Source organism: Callionymus lyra, chromosome 13 (genome assembly GCF_982586985.1).
Source record: "Callionymus lyra chromosome 13, fCalLyr1.hap1.1, whole genome shotgun sequence".
NCBI classification, from domain to species: Eukaryota; Metazoa; Chordata; class Actinopteri; order Syngnathiformes; family Callionymidae; genus Callionymus; species Callionymus lyra.
Window position 1 is genome coordinate 24,977,804 of NC_141830.1, and position 18,857 is coordinate 24,996,660.

Sequence of the window (18,857 nt, forward strand, 5' to 3'; positions counted from 1 at the left end):
AGATTCTAGAAAATGAGGTAGTGATAGTTTTCTTATACATAAGTAGTCGTTTTAGTTTAGGATCAATACTTATTTTTTTGTCGAGCAACGCTCTTTACGTCGTGTCTACTCAAGTGGCCGGGCAAAAATAGGGCCGACGCCATCATGAGGTCAGACACGCATGGACTTTCCAAAGGGTTATCTGTGAAACAGACACTTGTTCTCCAAACTCTTCTTTCTAATTAAGAACGTCTGACATGCTCCTGTGATGACATCACCGACGATGACCTCACCCGCTCTTCTCCAGGTGTCACCTTAACGCTGAAATAACAGGATCGTGCTTCAGTCACTTTAAATAAGACTTTTATTAAGACATTTAAAAGTTGTTTTAAAACGAAAATGTGCCTTCAGTATAAAGGAAACAGTGGAGGACAGTGTGCAGAGAGTTGACATCGTCACATCTTCTCATAAATAGGATTTACTGTACACGTCTTCTGTCCTGACCAGGACTTCCAGCAGTCTCGCGTCGTCATTAGTACTATCAGAACATGTCGAAGGAAGATTATTTACAACTTGAGAGTCGTGAGATGGCTTTGAAGGAGTGGAAACAAACTTGGAGGAGGGGAGGTTATCAACTGAACTAGTGCGTGGCTTCAACATAGCTAGGTTAGGGACGTGTGAAGACTAGGACATGGTGATCTGCATGGACTCCAGCATCTCCTCCACAGCCTTCACAGAGCATTTGTTCTCCTTGGAGCCCCGGCCCGCCAGCTGCATGTCAGAGGGAAGAAGCATGATCAGTTCAACCTGCCGACAAACACTCACCGAAAAGGAAAAGGCTTTCAACCACTTGGACCCACATCACAGACGAATGGTTTCGGTTAAAATCTGCACAACCGGATTCACGCGTAATCCCAGCAGAATTGATAATAAAGAGGTCATGCAAAGTAAAATAAACCCTATAAGCAGAGGACTTTTTTTCAGCCAATTGTTGCATAAGTGCCATTTTAGTCTTCTATTTGTGTGCTAGCTTAGAGACCGGATGCTCATGATTAGTTTGTGGCCTCTGGTACAGGAGGAAATAAAACCCTGCTCCAATTTCAGATGCATGTCCCCTGGTCCAACAGGAAGTGCTGTGGATAATAACCCACATAGTCTAGGTCCTTTATTCCGGCCCTTGCACACCGAGGCGTCCCTTCGGAAAATGCCAAAGACAGGAGCAACTTCCCTGACCTTGGGCAGAGAACCAGAGATATGATAATTCGTTCAGCCCAATTAACCCAACTTCACCCATGATCACAGCCGGAAATAAATCTTTACAAAGAAACTTGCGCAGAGAAATACAGACTTGGTAATTTTCACAAAGCACTGGATATTGTTTGTGGTGAAAAATGTTATACAATTACAGTTTTTTGCTCATCTTAGATCAGGTTTTTTTTTTTTCACGACATGGGACTGAATATTGAATTATATTGTAGAAAGTCAGTAACTGAAAAATCTCTTTCTCTTGGTCGTGATTTATTTCAACAGCAGATATACAACAACATAACACTTAGTGTGTGGGGGCGGGGGGGGGGGGGAGGGTGCCAATTACCACTTTACATATGGTGTCAACAAAACAGTGAACTCCCATGATGCCTTTCTATATAGTGCTCTATTAAGTGACGGCTGATTGATCGCTACAATACTACATACGTCCACGTTGCCATGTCAAAAGGGATCAACAGCTTGGACTGGTTGGCTGGGCGGCAAAGCATTTTTACTGAGATGGTCATTGAGAGTGAGTCGAGTTCAAAAAAGGTCGTCAATTTAAACATTGTCCATCTATTTGCCGTAATTAATAATTTCATGTTGAAATGATTTGAGATGAAAGTGGAATTTGAGATTTTATCAACTAAATTAGTATTTTTTTCTAAAAAATTAAATTGCAGTTTTTGCAAGGTTTATAAAGAGCGCATTATGAGGAATACGTTTGATTAGTGAAAGATGTAACTGTCACTTTTTAGCAGACTTCGTTTAAATGCAGGAGTTTTAAGAATTGAACCTGTCATAAAGGAGTAATCTCTGATAAACCGTCATCGTAAAATCTACAGCCACTACTTCAATCTATGAAGTCGAGCAACAAATATTTACACGCGATCTGGAGCCTGAATAATCCATACGAATGCATCTGTTCACAGCGCGGGGACACAGAAACAGTATTGTCCACAGTTTTACAGGTCGTTGATAGACGAGCTTGTGAAAAGTAGCTTTAAGGTAGTTGATTCCATCTCTATGGCAAAAGTTTTTTCCCCTTCGTCCTTCGCCAAACTTGTTTGGCTAAGGTGTTCAATTGGCTACGACATTTCCAAGTGTGACTCACTCTTTAAGATTTAGAGTCTGTATACGCGTGTGCGTGTGTGTGTGTGTGTCAGGTTGGCTTTAATGATTAGTGCCTTTCATTGCTTTGCTGCCTAATGTGCCATTACCCCGGGCCCGGTAGTCAATTATCTCTCCAGCCTGAGGTGAGACCACCACATTAACTCCTACTGTTGGAAAACAGGACCGGAGCAGACCGGGCAGCTCTGCATCTATTTGGAGCTGCCGATAATGGAGTTGTGACGCAGCCTGCTGACCGAGGATCTTCCGACGAGGGTTCTGAGGGTTTGTGTCTGAGAGGTGGGGAGCTTTCAACCTTCAACTCCACAGGTCTGTCAACTGGGGCCCCTTTATTCATTTTCTTTTCTTTTTTTTTTTTGGCTAGTGTGACCCCTCGCTGACGTCTGTCCACCTCCTTCTCACACTGAGGAATGACAATCACCAGGTCTTGAGGGGCTAATTAACGTGGGCGACTGACACAAGAAACTCTTTTAAGGAGACATGAATCAGTCAGCACAAGCCCACAGCAGCCCCGAGATGTCTGAAAGAGCGTGCAATGCCACTCCTTCCCAAAAGGTCTTTCAACTTATTGAACAGCGGTTTAAGGAGGAAAATAAGTTGGAAGCAGTAATGAGTCCACATGTGGGACGGATTACCTGGACATATTTGTATTTAAATCATGTTCCTTCCGAGGACAGAGGTGAGACTGACTTATGGCTCTCATTAACATCCAGAACGTCAAAAAGCTTTTTTCTCTTCATGGTAGAGCCATTGCACCTTAACAGAGACCATGAATCAGTAGATTTACAAGGTGGAATCCCTGGAACTCAAGGTGCAATGTTGACTGCTGATGAGTCTTTCGAATATCTGGCCGGCTGAATATTGGGATTCTTTAGTTTCTCTGCGTTATTTTTTTAACCAACAATTCTCACCCAACTTCTTCATGGTGTAAGTAAAATTAAAGTTTTTTTTCTATCAAGTTTGCTCTTCCTGCCTCAGCAGTGCCGCTATCTATATATTGTTTTGTTTTAGTATGCGTTTGTTATACCAAAGACAGTGACCTTTTGAATTTAGTCATGTTTGTTATTGATTCCGTCGTTGGGTCCGTCTGTCTGCACCTGTGACAGCATCTATACCGCAGTTGTCAGACTAATGACCAACTGCTCTGTACACAGAGTATTTATTACTTGCATGGATTATTGTATTACCATTTCTGAAATGAACATTGTAACCTTGTTATTTTTTATTTTCTATTGCTTTTTTTCTCTTTGTTTTCTCTTATACCGCCGTCCCACAGTAATTAATTCCACCCGATTCACAATATTTCAACAAGTCCAATTAAAGTTCATTTGATTTTCCACAGCATTGAACTTGTAAACAGGTGTGGTGAAATAAACATTGTTAAATTAATGTTCCTTTGGCACTTAAAATAGTTGATTCCTACAATACAGTTATGTCAATTTTTCCTTCTCTGGCAAAATAGCCCTCACACTAATGGCTAATAAGAAAACGCATAAACACAAAAACATTCTGCTATAGCTGCCGTTATACTGACTGAACTTAATGTAGCAATGGGGATTAAAACACGGGTCGTAATTTACAAGCAAAAAATGAATGGATGTGGAGTTCATGGAAAGAATCCTGGCAGGAATAGGACAATCCTTGCAGACTTATCTAGTTGGCAGGTTCTTCTCTTCACCCATCCGAAACTGTCCTCAGGCCGACCCCTCACTTTTCTTTGGGATGTTTGGTTGGCTAAAAGTCAAATTAGATTTTCCCTTTTCACACTTTGACCTTCCTCTCATCTTGAGCTGCCATCTGTGATGAAAGCTGGCACTTTGACATGTACATTTTGTTCCGGCTCGGATCAAAGACGGTCAATGATGGGAAGGGTGAGATCTTGCCGTGTCCTTAATTAAAAGAGCATGAGGTGGAGAAATTTAACGGACTTACGCTGATTAACCCAAGACACAATGTCCAAGAAGCTCAGTTATGAATCTAAACCTGAATTTGAACTCATCACAGTGAAGCTCAGAGCTCTGCAATGACACCTCTTCAAAAGCAGTCAAGGAAAACATCAAATCACCATGAAGTAATTTACACGCATACTTCCCCCCCCCCCATCAGAAGTCGTCTAGAGCCCTCAACATGTGAAATGTGTGCATCAGGAGGTTGGTGAGTGTGGTGAGACAGGGGCTTTAGAAACTCAGCAGGGAGTATCTCCCTTCACAGGACCCACATATGTTTGGAAAGGAAACTCTTATTACAACTATTGACGTTAAAACATGTAGCACACATGGCCTGTAGCCTTAAGTGTTGTGATTTTAAGTGTGTCCCGCCAAGACATAAATCTGAGCTGTCATTTTTCATCTTTCGTCTTCGGTTTCATTTTATTTTTATTTTAATATCACAAATCCTAAAGTTGACCATGGGAAAGCAGAGTTGTGATGCTATTGCCTTTAATAGGACATTTCTGCATAATTGACGAAAATGTGAACGCAAGTGTTTTTGAGCTCAGACCTGATGTAAACAGTGATGTGCTGCATCTATCTGGAGATAATATTGGCATTGATAAACCTATAATTGAGCAGGAATTCTGACACACTCGTCCTAATTTCATGCAGCTCGTATATACACACGCAATTTTACTTGGCTTCTCGTCTCATCCTAATATAAGCAAACTCAAACATTAACTAAACAATGACCGAATCCCGAGAATATGCGTTTCTTGGACTAATCTTAGCGTCTTTCTCAGAGTGCCTGGAATCATTTGAACAACTTTGACTACTGTAAATAGACAAACTTTACTCTTATATCTCCTGGCTTGGTAGTGGTTTGGAGGAATCAACTTGTGGTTCATCTGTGGAGTCGGGGTGTGGAATTAAATCTTAGCAGACGTTGTGGCCTTAAGTCAACACATTAACGGTAAATGTAGCCAGATACAGTCAAAGACGACAGGCTGTTGTTGGGAGTCAATCACATCCTTCTGGATCTACGTGCACACACGGGTCATGACTTCTTCGCAGATACATATGGTTTCCAAAGAATGTCTAATAATGTGTGTGCAAAACAGTGGGAGCCTTCAAAAACAACAGGTGGAATGTTGTAAGGAGAGAATGAAGCTGCTCGGAGGGTGAGAGGGTCAGGGGAAAAAAGTGTAACCCAGGTGATGAAACAAAATGGTTCTCACCTTATATGCTCTGTTTATTTGATTGGCAGCCCAGGCAGCATACTTGATGTTGTCTTTCTTCACCTTGGCACTGCATTTGGGGCTGGCAGCGATGTGACTTGCAGACTGCAGGAAGAATAGAAGAACAGACAAGAGAGGAGATGATCTTCAGTGAAAACTTGGTGAAAGGGCAATAAAAAGAAAAAACATAATTGAGATGAATGTGCAACCACTCTCACCATCTACCACTCCACTAGTCATTGTGGCAGAATGAGGAGAAAAAACAGACCTTGGCCTGATGACACAGGAGAAATCATTTACAGGGAGGAAAAAAACGGAGTGTTTTAATGCTTCGTACGTAAATTGTCACTTAGCGGGGCCTAATTTCTCCAACACCATCGATTCATGTCAATGAAAGGATCTTATGCGTCTCGAACAGGACCTGCTTCCAGTGAGAGAAGTGCCCAGTGAATCACAATGTCTGACTGCCCTGACAGTTCCACTCCAAACCACAAATCCCATGTCTTTCCCTTGTTCCCGCCATCATCTCCTCAGAGGGCTTACCCTGCCTGCACATCAAAGTCCTCTGTGTTCCAATGGTGAAACTTTAACTACAGACCAATCAACCTGCTCCGTTTTTTTGGCTCTGCGTTTTTATTTCTGAGCATTTCCTTGATTTCTTATTTTCTTACTCGAACCTCAATTTGAAATGATGTCAACTCAGACAGGCAATCCCTGAATAACAGAGTGCACTTTATAGAAGGGAATCCCCAGTGTCGTTGAGTAACTAACCCGCAGCCCAACTGTGGTCAGCGCCGCCATGACTTGTGCTAAAGTGCCTAGGCTGGTGAGAGATAATGTGTTTCCTGCCCTTTAGTTGAACTCCTAGCACCTGACAAAGTCTGGACGCACTGACAATGTGCAAAAAAAAAGTCTCAGCTCGATCTCCGACTGATAAAGAATAAACTCCTACCTGAAATAGCCATTAAAAACCAAAGTGAGGCTGGATGCCTTGTCAGGAAATTGTGCGAGGTCTGCTCTGTCTCCAGGCTAACTTGAAATTGAACAGGAGCAGAGTCTCCCGCTTGACCCGGCCCTGTTCCTTCTTTGCTCGCAGTGTTCACTCCAGAGTGGTTTCAGAGGGCCGCTGCCGTTTTAAAGTGTTTGGACTACCTGAAGAATGCCAGTGCAGCACAGAGAGAAACAGAGTCCTTCTGTTTTGGACAAACTTCCCCTCTGCACCTTTTATTCCATGACCTGCTTCGCTTGTGTTTATATGTCAGGTTTCACTTACATATGATGCATTGGTGGCCTCAAACAACATCCTATTTAAACAAATATGTAGATTAAAGGTCTCCAAATAAAAGACACCAATCAAATTGGCACCTGGCTGGGACATTTGCCAGGAAGAAAAATGTTTAGTTTTTATACACTCGGTTGATTGAAAACTATTTTTGTTCTTTCTGTCATATTGCTGTGTTATGCCATGTGACAACTTTCCATGCCATGACTTCAAAACTCACTTGAGTCACACGATTGCTGAAATAAGGGGAAAAAATGTCCATGTTGGAGTTGATTGAATGAGTCAGTACTACAATGACCTGCCCTACAGTACCTCAAAGCGAACACACACCAGTCTCAACATTGACAAACCACATGATTATAATGTTTTTTTTTTGCACTCAAACTCTTGTTCCTAGAGCAGGTACTCACCATGTATAGTCCAAACAGTGCCCTCATGTTTCTGTTGTTCAGTCGTAGTGCCTGGGCAAAATACTTCCTGGACAGCTCCAAATTCTCAAGTCCTCCTTGAGTGTATTTGACCTGTGGGACATCAGCAAATTGAGTAGAGAAAAGCACAATGTGAAATATTGTATTGCAATTATTCTTTCTATGACGTAAACTACGGACTGGTTTAATAAAGAGGCTCCATTTGTGGGGAGGTAACATTCCATCAACAGCATGTCTGGGTGTTTGCTGACGGACATCCAATGCGGATACCTACCTCAGCGTACTGCTCACAGTACAAGTGATTGTGGGGATTGGTCATCATCAGCTCTTCCAGACAAAACGCAGCTTTTCCATAGCTGTGGAACACACAAGGAAAACAGTGAGTCGATTGATACAGCTGTGGATGTGTCGTCATTTAGTTCGCTGAACTGTGAAGCGCAACAACTACGCTCAATTAAACTCCAGATACCCGTATGAACCCAGAGTTGTGGTAGCTATGGTTAACCTGTTATGCTATTTTGCAGAAATACACCTTGTGTTTTTGCACGCTACACAACTTTCAACAGTTTAAATAGTGGATACGATATAGAGATCTAGAGTCGGACAGATTTGGCAACCCCACCTCCACGGAAACAGATCTTATGTTTGTTGTGTTCAAGACATTAATGCATAAGTGATAAAATATGGTTAAGAGGTGAGCATTACAGCATTAGTTTGTTCATATACGTGATGAGATCACTTCTCAGAAGCAGAAGGCAGGATTGGTGACCTCATGCAGGATCTGCTGTCATGAGCACAAGATCAATTGCTTACCCTGATGTTACAAAACATCCGCACCACTGAAGTAACAGCTAAATACAAATGAATGCCATGAAAGGATAAATAAAAGAAACGCTCAATATCAAATCAACACAGTTGAAACACATTGGAAATAACAGAACATTTTAAACTTTTTAACCAATTCTCTCCCACTTCTCTTCACTGGACACATGGACTTGGAGAAATTAAAACGCTTACGAGTGCTTTTAATAATTAGTTTACCATATTTTTCATGTTTATTTTTTAATTCTATTGTTCATCTTTTTAATGTTGCTTGCGATATTGTAGTTAAAGGACTGTAAACTTAAAATAACACTGACACACACACACACACATAAACAGGGGGAAGGGGCTGCATAAAGAGATCAGAGGGCTTGAAAAGGTTGGGGGCTGCATACAATTACCACTTCCTCTTCCTAAAGACTTTCAGATGTGCTTGTGCATTGGCCCTGGTCTGCACTAGAGCCTTGATCAATTAGAAATCAACAAGAACACTTCAGCTGGGCCAGACACTTACCTTGCCGACTGAGAGGAATCTAACCCCACCATCCCCAAGCTATTCCCCATGGCTGTTCCAAAGCTCACGGAATACCACAGTTCTTGAGAGAGGCTCAAGTCACCATTATAAGAGAGACTCGAAGAGTCATGTTTGTTTCTTTTGGAGGAAAGTAAAACCATCAGCAGAGAATTTCCCCCTCGTTCTAACACCACATTCTGACTGCATATGAAACAAAAATGGATTCAGATGGAGAAAGGTATGTTTGGGGAAAAAAAACATTACTATACATCCTCTCAATTTTGATGAACTTTTCATTTTTGCCGAACCACAGAATTCTTGAAAACACACCACCTACAGTGTGAACAAGCACCCAATGATCTTTAATGTGTGAACATGGATTTGTGCGGCAACTGTGACAACAAATGTTACCGAAAAGCCAACATGTTACGTTTATAACTTTATTTTAAGGCTGCTGGGAGTTTACTTATCTCCTCTACTTCTTCATCTGCCCATTTACACTGGCTTATGGGCAAATAGAGGCACTTCTTCTGGGAATTTCACAGCAATACTCCCCTCAGCCTTCTTTCGCTATCCATATGGAAGACAAGTGATAATGTCAGGCAATCCGGAAGAGGTGGAGGTTGGAAAACAAGAAGGTGGTTACCCCACCAAAAAAATAAAATAAATTGACACGCCTATAGATAAGAGGATGTGGGAGTGAGTAGTGTGACATTAGAAGTGTTGGGATAAGCCGGTAGATAATCCGCTCACACCAGGATTTCCTCTCGATTCTACCGCAATAAAGACTCTGGAACAAAAGCATGAAATATCCAATAAGTAGCCTTTACACCGTGCTACACATTCCTGATGCCAGTGGCTTTTCACCAGAGCAACGGCAGAGTCTCACACACAGCTAAAACAAAAGCTCAACAGCTTCAAGATGACGGGACAAAATCATTTTTTACAAGGCTCATCTGTCTGCCCTTTCTCCTTGGCAACTGAGATATCAGTGGTGGCCCAATGAGTCTGTGAGCTTCTATATCTATCAGAGGAGCTTAGTGTTGAAATCCTATTAATCTACTCTTATGTGACAAACACGGACAAGGCTTCTTTCTTATCCGACAGCCTTCTTCCTTTGTGGCAAAAATGCTCCCTCTGTAGATCAAGTCGTCAAGTCTTGCGATCGATCATGAAGTCACATCACTCAGAACCATATGCTCCCGTTTAGCTCTGGATAAACAGGAATTGGAATAGAATAAATAAATTAAATAAGAACTTATTACCATTTACTTTTAACACCAGAGGTTTTTTCTACCAAAATGTGGAGAACGTAGGTCTAAAGTGCGTGGAAAGTCAAGAGGCAGAATTATAGCCTGTGATTGAACATGGAAGTATCAAAGAAATACAAATGTTTGGACACTTGTCTTTTCTTCTTCAAACTGGTCTGAAGATTTCAAGAACTTAAATCACTTTAAGGTTGATTCACTGCTGACCATAATTAATAAATCCTTGCAAAGTAGTTTTCCACAATTTTTAAATTGTATATTGGTCTCAAAAGACAGCAAAAGTATTGCACTATTCGACCACAAAAGTGCAATAATATATGAGACATTATCCTGAAGAATTGTTGAAGAAAATAAATATTTCAATAGATATTCAACTAAAGTTTGGTTAAAAGTAAACAGAGAAGACAAAAGTGTATTTACTCGTGTTCATTGATGTACAGCTCAGACAGCTCATGCCAAGCTTCCTGGTCACCAACAAACCTATAAAACAAAAATAAAAACGTTATTCTCAAACAAAACTTTCAATAATTCTAATATCCATGTTCTACTTAGGCTTGTAATTGTACCACATAACAGTTTTTAGAAATTAGTTAAATGATCACTTTGACAAAAACTTGAAGTCACCGATAACGTCAATATCCTGTTCAATAGTAGAGCAAGTTTTTTAGGCAATTATATATATTGAAAATAAATAAATTGAAAAGTATCTTCACCACAGGCTGTGCCAGGCCAACTGAGATCAAACGATTTTAATTAAAATAAAAGCCACTGAGGGAAGGTGGGTGAAACATCTTGTTGAAACACTCACTGTTCCAAATACTCATTGAGCTCCCTGATGGCTTCGACGCTCTTCCCCTGGGCCTTGAGGATGGAAATCTTCCGCTTCCTTGCTGCCTAAAGAAAAAAATGAAAACGGGATTAGAGTTTTAACTCAAAGTGTCTCAAGGACATAAGAGTGCAGATGGAAATTTGTGTGTGTGTGTGTGTGTGTGTCCTGGTCTAATCTTTTGGTTTGAGATGAATTGCCACTTTAGGGCATTACAACGGCCTTCGACGACCCAAATGTATCCCAAAATATAGTCTTTGCCCATTAAATGAATAAATGCCTATTAGAGACGGTCGGGACATTGTCCAACAGGAGATAGAGGCAAACACTGTGAGTCACCGTTTGAGGTAAAATGAGCTGATCGAGATAAAGCGGTGAGTCATCGCCTCGTCCGGAGGGAAGGATGGCACTCCATCCCAAACCCTATTGCCCATCTTCCTGTGGGCACAACACGCATCCACAAATTCACCAAACTCACTTGTTAGCCGTCGTTTTCTTTCCATTTGTTTTGATTTAACAAGTGGCAGTATTTTGTGATTGTTTTCTAAAAAAAAACATTATTTACAGAGTCACAATGATATTCTCAGGGCATATTTCCTTTTCTCGACTATGCCTCCACATTATGGAACAGGGTTATGGGACGGATACGAGATTAAAATATTTTTTCGACACTGCCGTGGCACATAAGTGAAAAGAAAAAGAAACATTTTTTGTTGATTCAACGATTTTGGTTAATGGACACCACATCTATTCCGTAGCCTGTAATTACAACAGCTCAGTTTCCAAACGCTGCCTTGCTAGCTAAGATTCTTCACAAGTCTTGCTTGTGGTGGAAGATTTTCCACCAGATTTTAGGCACATCCCCAGTCTGACTAGAGTATGTTGGAGCACATGAAAGGAAGCCTTATATTCACACCACAGGACAGGTGGCATGAATCTTAGTCTCAGGTTTAACTGCTACACCTCGGTGACAAAGATCAAGACTTATAATAAAGTATTAAGAGCTGGGAATTCTGGAATTCAGGAGTTATTTTTATATCTACATTACCTGGGCCAGAGTTTACAAGAGGTCAAGGTGTCAAAGTAAAAGGTAGGATGTTTAATACCATTACAACAGCATCATGTGGGAAAAAGGAAAAGGAAAAAAAACATGTGTAATGAAGAACAGATTTTGTCTACCTATATAAAAATGTAATATATAGAGCCAAAATAAAAGTATACCTCAGTAAGATGCTAGTTTATTCAAAGTTGTATCCATTTTTAACATTTAGCATTTTATCTCCAATATTCAATCGGAATTAACATTTCGTATCAGTCTCTTTGTCTAATACATAACAGTGACAAGCGTTTATTTTCACAAAGCTGCTAGAAATTACCATCCTGGAGAGATTATGAAACATACACCCAACAGAATGTCTATTGAACCATGCCAGGCATTTGCTCTGAAGTTTGCCTGGAAAAGACAGCACTAGCATTAAGAAAAGCAACAACAGTATCCAAATTGTGTATTATAGTGTTGGAGAGATGCTTGTCTAGGGCACTGTGTGAGGAAACCCAAAATGCAACATATGATTGGTTAGTATTGTTTTTGTGCACCACAAAAAAAAACAATCCCAAGCATAAATATTAGGATCCTTCTGACAAATAAAGGGGTTAAGTGAATTTGTTCCAATAGTAAAAGATGATTAGTATATTCACTTGACAGCAGGAAGGATTTTAAAATTCCCAAAATTCTCTTTTTTTATATGGCAATGTGCCCTTGCATGAGCAGTTTAGTGCTGGAAAATTTTGTTTCGGGCTGTTACCCTGAAATTGGCAGAATAGTCAATTCTGTGAGTCTTTATTCATGATTTAATAAGATAGCAGGGAGAAGGCTTCAGTAGAAAATAATTAAACAACAACTTAGTGTAACCAATGCAGCACCTGTAGCAAACTAAAGCAAAGAGACGGAAGTAAAGCCCTGTTCCCTTGAAAATGGAGTCTGAAGGGTCCGTTTAGTTTCCATCTTCAAAAGACTGGGCCTTATTTATGCGTCTCTTCCACCAAACATGTCTGCAACTTTGCAAAACCATGAATCTCCCACGACTTCTATCCCTTAAACTGCTTTGGTGGTGTGGTTAACAGGCTGCTCAGCTCTGTGGTTCATGAGCAATAAGTCAAGAGAAGCCTTAACCAAAAAAAAAAGAAAAATTAATTTCCTACCGTATTGGTCGGGTCATCTTGGAGAATGGCATCATAGTGTTTGTTTGCATCTTCGTATCTGTAGGGAAACAAATTGCGTTGCTTAACCTTGAGTAGAAGGGGCCATGTGAGATTTTAGCAGAGTTAAAGTAATCAGTATATTGTAAACACCGCACCAGCTTTTTGTAATTGAAGTAAGACTCAGAGCAGCAACGGCTGGTAATTTGAAAGGATAAACAATTGGGTGAGTTGGACTCTTTATCACACTACTTAAATGGAATGGATCAGGGAATCAATCCAACACTTTTATTTATTTTTCACTTAACAGAAAAAAGAATTGTGGCCTTTATATCCATCCAAGAGGTTGTTAAGGCTCTCTAGTCTCCTGGCAACCAAAATATTCCACAATACCCTCATATCAACATGTTCTTCACTGTCGTGCACCTCAAACTATTTGCTTGATCCAGTGTAATTATGTTTAAATACAGAGATTTATGAATTGTAAATATCAAATCATACAAGAGAATGGGAATCTGGAAGATAACCAGTTCGCATCTTTTACCTTTTTAGGAACTAAAAGGTTAATTTTTTTTTTCTTTCAAAGGGTTATCTGAAGTTATGTCAGCTAAGGGTGGGGTTAAAACAGCCAAACGTGTCCTTCCCACATTTGACAACAGACAGAAGCAACTCTGGTTTCCATTAGTCGTGAGCAGCCCCACTTTTCCAGCACCGCATCTTCCTTCACATTCACTTTATTACTCAGCCACACTTTGGGAGATTTCAGATGGCACCAGGCGACCACTCCTGAGTCACTTTGATTCGCTTTATTTATTTAGGACCAGAATGCACAAGCTGGTGTGTATGTGGGTCTTGGGGTTGTGCCATGCTGTTCGAGGCTATACCATTCAAGTGAAGGTCTGCCTGTTGCCAATTAGTCCTCAGTTTGTGTTTATTTAATCTGACAGCGCTGAAGCAATCACTCTCAATTAGCACATGAACTCTGAAATAACCAGCGATGGTAATCTGGAGATGGTGACCTAGGAAGTGAACTTCCTTACACTGTTACTGGAACACTGTTACAACCTTTATTGGAGCAGCACATAAACTTAAACATAACTTAATGGGAGACACTTAAGACCACATCCACCTTACTTATGGTACCAACGAAACAGTGAAATCCCATGATGCCTTTCTATACACTTTTCAATTTAGTATCAACTCAGTAGAATATTGTCCCCATGATACTGTACCCAAATTCTACGTGTATGTTGGTTTGAACCAACTTCGTTTGCAGCCGCCTTAGCTAAAGCGACATAATGCAAGTACTTTTCATCTCGTCTCAGTTGTTTTCAGCATTTTTATAAGATCGCTGAACTTCCAAACAAGTGTAAACATGTCCGTCTTAGCCGCATGCTAATGAGCTTAGTTGTTAGCGTCAGGTCATTTATAAACTGTTATGTGAGCGTGTACAAGGAGGTGGATTTATTATTGATTTGGTCGCACTTACTTCCAATATCGTACAGCCCTAATGTAAACCTTGTACATCTAATCGTAATTATTAAACATTGCATCTTACTGAAATGATGTGCGTTGTTGCAAACTCTCAACTGTGTGAGAATGTGGAAAATGACATGTTGGGAAAGTTTTATGAAGAACAGAAGGAAGCATTGAAAGGGTTTTAAAATCAAACTCCTGCAATAAACCACCATATATTAACCAGTTACCATTACCAGGTAGTTCATCCTTATTTCAAAAAGGAAGTTAGGGTTATCATAAATATAATTAACCCCACAAATGTATATAATTTTTTACATACGTCAAGTATGTTGGAAGATCTAGTAACATTTTCAACCATCCAAGGGTGAATAAAAAGCCTGCACTTTTTTCTTGCCCTCCGTCTCTGGAGGTTTTGGCACTGCATGCTTACCTTTCCAAGGCTTCCAGTCTCATGCCTGTTAATCGCTTCACTCTGTGGCTATCTGGAAACTGCTTCCTCAGTTCCTGTAGACAGGTCTGCAAGGATGTGGGTAGAATGAGAGAGACCAATTTTAGTTTGCTACGCATACCTTTCATTTTAGATACGTGTTCACACATGGAAATACAAATCCTCAGTTTGTGATTGATCATATTTAAAAATGTATCTTAAACATATTATGCACCTGTGAAGGTCACTACATACAACACAAATACTTCCCATGAGGAAACTTATCTATACAGGAAAAGGAAACTGGCTCGTTTAGGTTCCTATTCTTTGAGACTTCAAGAGCCTCCTCTCAAGCAAGATGTGAAAACTTTGCTTCACTTGGTTAGCAAAAATGTAATAGTTTGTAAAAGCATGTATGTGTATATATATATATATATAAAACAAATTAAATGAAATTAGCTTTATTGTGTTTCCTTATTCCTATTTGTGTATTTTTAGTTTTATGTTTTTCTACTTTTTTGTAGTTTCCGATAATTTGGGAAACTTCAAAGCAATAAATTGTGCAGTTTACTATGTCACAGTGAACCCAAGGATGGTTAAGCTGTAAATGATGGTCAAACTCTGCAAACACATTAAACCTAGTTTGCCACTATTTTTATTTAAGTTTAAAGTGTTTTTCCAAAGTGCAGATGGAGAAATATCAGTCTGCCAAATAAAAAAATAAAAAATCTAATTTGCACATTTGGCAGTGGAGAAGCTGCAAAGTACTGTGCAAGACCAGACGATTGCTTTCTAGCCTCTGGGTGTGCGCGGCGGCTAGCTTAAAAACTTACCAACGCCAAGTCATCACGACTACAGTCCAGAGCAGCGATCATCAACTGCTCATAAATAATCCATACTGGGCACAAGAGACAAAGAGGAGACAGCGTATTAACTCTTTTTCATTGGACAGTTTGGCAAGAGATTTAAAAAAGACCAAATTAACTCTACATTTCATAGAACTTCAACAACTGCACGGAATGTTTCTTTGAGCGGAAAAATTATGATAAAAGTAAAAGTTAAATTGCACTGCAATATAATTTTTTCTGTATAGAAACTATGGAAAATGGTTTAATAAACAAAATTCACGATTGTAAGGCCACAACACTAACATTATGAAGGAATTTATAACTTTGAACTATTTTGTTAAACTTTAATTATCCCTAAGTTGAATCATATATATGTCATTGCCCATTATACAAATCGTTGATACTATGATATGATATGATAAATAAAACTAAACTTGTGACTGAATTTCTGAAGAAAAGCCTTCTTGTGTCCATTCTCAATTACTGACAATGTAATTACGGTCTTTTTCATTCAACTGTGACAAGGGTGACAATTCCATGACATGAATCAAATACAAGAAAATCCTCACACTAAGCCAAAGGAACACCCTGGTTAATTGAAAGGGAAATTCAGCTGAAAAATGACCAGCTCGCCCAAAGCAAACAAATGCAGACAGTTTTTCTCGGCTATTATTACCTTATATAATTTTATATAATTGCGATCTCATTTTAGGGACATTTTAACGGCTGGTTTCCATAAAACCATGTCATGACAAGTGTTTATTCTTCTTTTTTTCAGGACCATGTGAATCATAATTACTTGGAAAAAGATTGTGAAATGAAACACAGAAAGCTATTCAGGGAAACGGTGACCTTTGTGAAAGGTGAAAAAACACCATTTTGGAATTAGATTATTGTAGAATATTTTATTAAGTTAGTGTAAATGTGTTATCCATTTACTTGTACTTTTGTCAATGCAGTTATTTTTTTATTATCTCGGATCTGCCGATAGTGACAATAAATATTAATGAATTTATGTATTTTACTAACAAATAAAACCTAATAAGCCACTTGAACTCACTGAGAATAGTAGTAGTAATATGAACTATTTCTTAATTATTTTTGTTCCACCCAGCCAAAGCCCTTTTCTGGTAAACAAGGGTTATTGGCAAAACAACGAGACAAGGGTCATAGGTTTATCCTCATTATTATTTCCAGGTCAAGAAGTTGTGACGCCATCTCCCAATGTTTAGTAGTAAACAGCATTTTCAGTTTATATATATATGGTTATACTTAATTGAAATCATTACCAAAATAATCCATTTAAATCAGAGAAGATGAAGTCTTAGCCATTTGCATCAAATGTACATGCTGTTCATGAACATTAATTACAGCTTTTTTTTATTATTAATTCTCTGATGGGATTCTTTTTAAATCAAATATACCTCAGACAGATCACTGATGTTCTTTTACCACACTAGCCTCATTTCCATCTATATTAAATTATCCTCATTTAACTGCATTTTTGATCAATTAAACAACTGTACACAGAAGAGACCACCAAATATGTGTGCTGTATAGTATTCTAATAAACTTACTGTCATCTCCCAGTTTGGATGCATGGTCACCGATGAGTTCTTCACCAACGTCGACAATCTGTTCACTATTTCTGCAGTTATCCTCTCTCCACTTCCGCAGTTTGTCTCTCATCTCTGTGGACAAAAGGGGCAATAAACTGATAGCCACTTACCAATGCTTAGTACGGAAACTATTGTAATTGACGACCCAGCATGACAGATTGTATTCCACGGTGGACACAGAGCGATCAAATGAGCTATACCATCTAAAACAAATAAGATATCGTTTGAACAATAACTCGAATTAAGTGTTTTGTTGCTCATTGGTGCCACTGAGTAGCTCGTCTTCCTTATCGACAGTAGCATTAGCTTTAGCTTCATGCTAGCCTTAACAAACATGTCTTTACGATCCATCACCGGTCGCAGCTATATAAATATAAATTAATTTCCATTAGCCATCAGCCTAAAGCATCTATACTAACTATCATTTGTATAACGTCGTTTGTTATTACACATATTTGTATATTTAACCACAAGAATTAGCAGCTAACAGCTTCGGTCGTGTTTGTGTATAACAAAGAACCTTTTTTTCAGAGTTATTGTGCCAAATGAATGTATATTATTGTACAAAACATGTTAGGTCTGACACAAAATGCAAAGAGGCGAAATATGTGTTATTTTTTTTGTCTTACCTTCCCAGCCTACATCGTACATCTCTGACACGGACGCCATCTTTTCTCTCTTGACAACATGTCGTGTCTACGTCATTACTAGACTTAACGGAACTGGGCATGGCCTCTACGATCACGATTTATAATTTAACAAAATCAGAAAGGTTTTATTGACGGTCTTTTAAAAACAACGCCGGATCTTTTTTGGATGTGTGGAATACAAAAAGAAAATTCGTACATTAAAATACAATTACATGAATTAATAAATTCAAATAAAATGGGGAAAGAATACATTTAATTAAAGAAAATGATAACATGAAAATAAATGACACCTACATTAAAAGTTTTAATAAACAAATATTATAATAAATAAATAATAAAATAAATAATGGACAAAAATTAAATAATATAATTAAATAACTGTATTGTTTATGATCTGGACTGCAGACGGGTAGAATGAGTAATGTATAGTCTTTATATATATATATATATATATATATATATATATATATATATATATATATATATATATATATATATATATATATATATATATATATACTGAATGTATATATACATAACTGTTTATTTATTAGTGTTTTTACAAACCATGATACAATTTTATTATATAGTTTTGCTTTTAAGTTTCGCTTGATACAGTGAATGATCGGAAATGTAATAACATATAATGAATTAAATCACATAATTAAACAGTGTGTTTATGATCCAGACAGCAGGAGGGTAAATTAGAGTTTATATACGTGTATACATATTTAATCACAATAACATCCAACATGGAAGCATTTCAAGTTTGTGGACTATACACACCTGTGTGGATTTTTCTTTCACAAATTAAGACTCACTTTGGTTATATACAACAAGACGAGAAAAAACTCAAGTGGAAGCATTTTTATAGTTTGTAGACAGCTGTGTGGATTTATTTTGAACAAATGATTATACACTTGAACTAAAAAAAAACATTTATTACAAACTCATATTAATCAATGAAA

The 18,857-nt window shown here is 38.7% G+C and overlaps 1 protein-coding gene across 1 annotated transcript; it reads right to left on the bottom strand.

The window, feature by feature from the left end:
• Window positions 1–325: 325 nt before the first annotated feature.
• Window positions 326–17,934, bottom strand: emc2 (ER membrane protein complex subunit 2). Its single transcript, XM_087805435.1, has 11 exons — window positions 17,869–17,934; window positions 17,198–17,311; window positions 15,606–15,670; window positions 14,776–14,861; window positions 12,870–12,927; window positions 10,650–10,735; window positions 10,262–10,321; window positions 7,512–7,593; window positions 7,220–7,330; window positions 5,528–5,632; window positions 326–750 (listed from the first exon to the last, which is right to left on the bottom strand). Exons 1-11 carry the CDS (start codon window positions 17,906–17,908, stop codon window positions 664–666), a joined length of 894 nt encoding a protein of 297 aa, XP_087661561.1. The 5' UTR covers window positions 17,909–17,934; the 3' UTR covers window positions 326–663.
• Between the last annotated feature and the right edge of the window lie 923 nt (window positions 17,935–18,857).

Coding starts and splice junctions, on each gene's coding strand:
- emc2 (XM_087805435.1), bottom strand. CDS start 17,908: ATGGCGTCCGTGTCAGAGATGTACGATGTAGGCTGGGAAG. Junction 17,312..17,868: donor GTACGATGTAGGCTGGGAAG/GTAAGACAAAAA, acceptor TTTTGTCCACAG/AGATGAGAGACAAACTGCGG. Junction 15,671..17,197: donor ATCCAAACTGGGAGATGACA/GTAAGTTTATTA, acceptor TCTTGTGCCCAG/TATGGATTATTTATGAGCAG.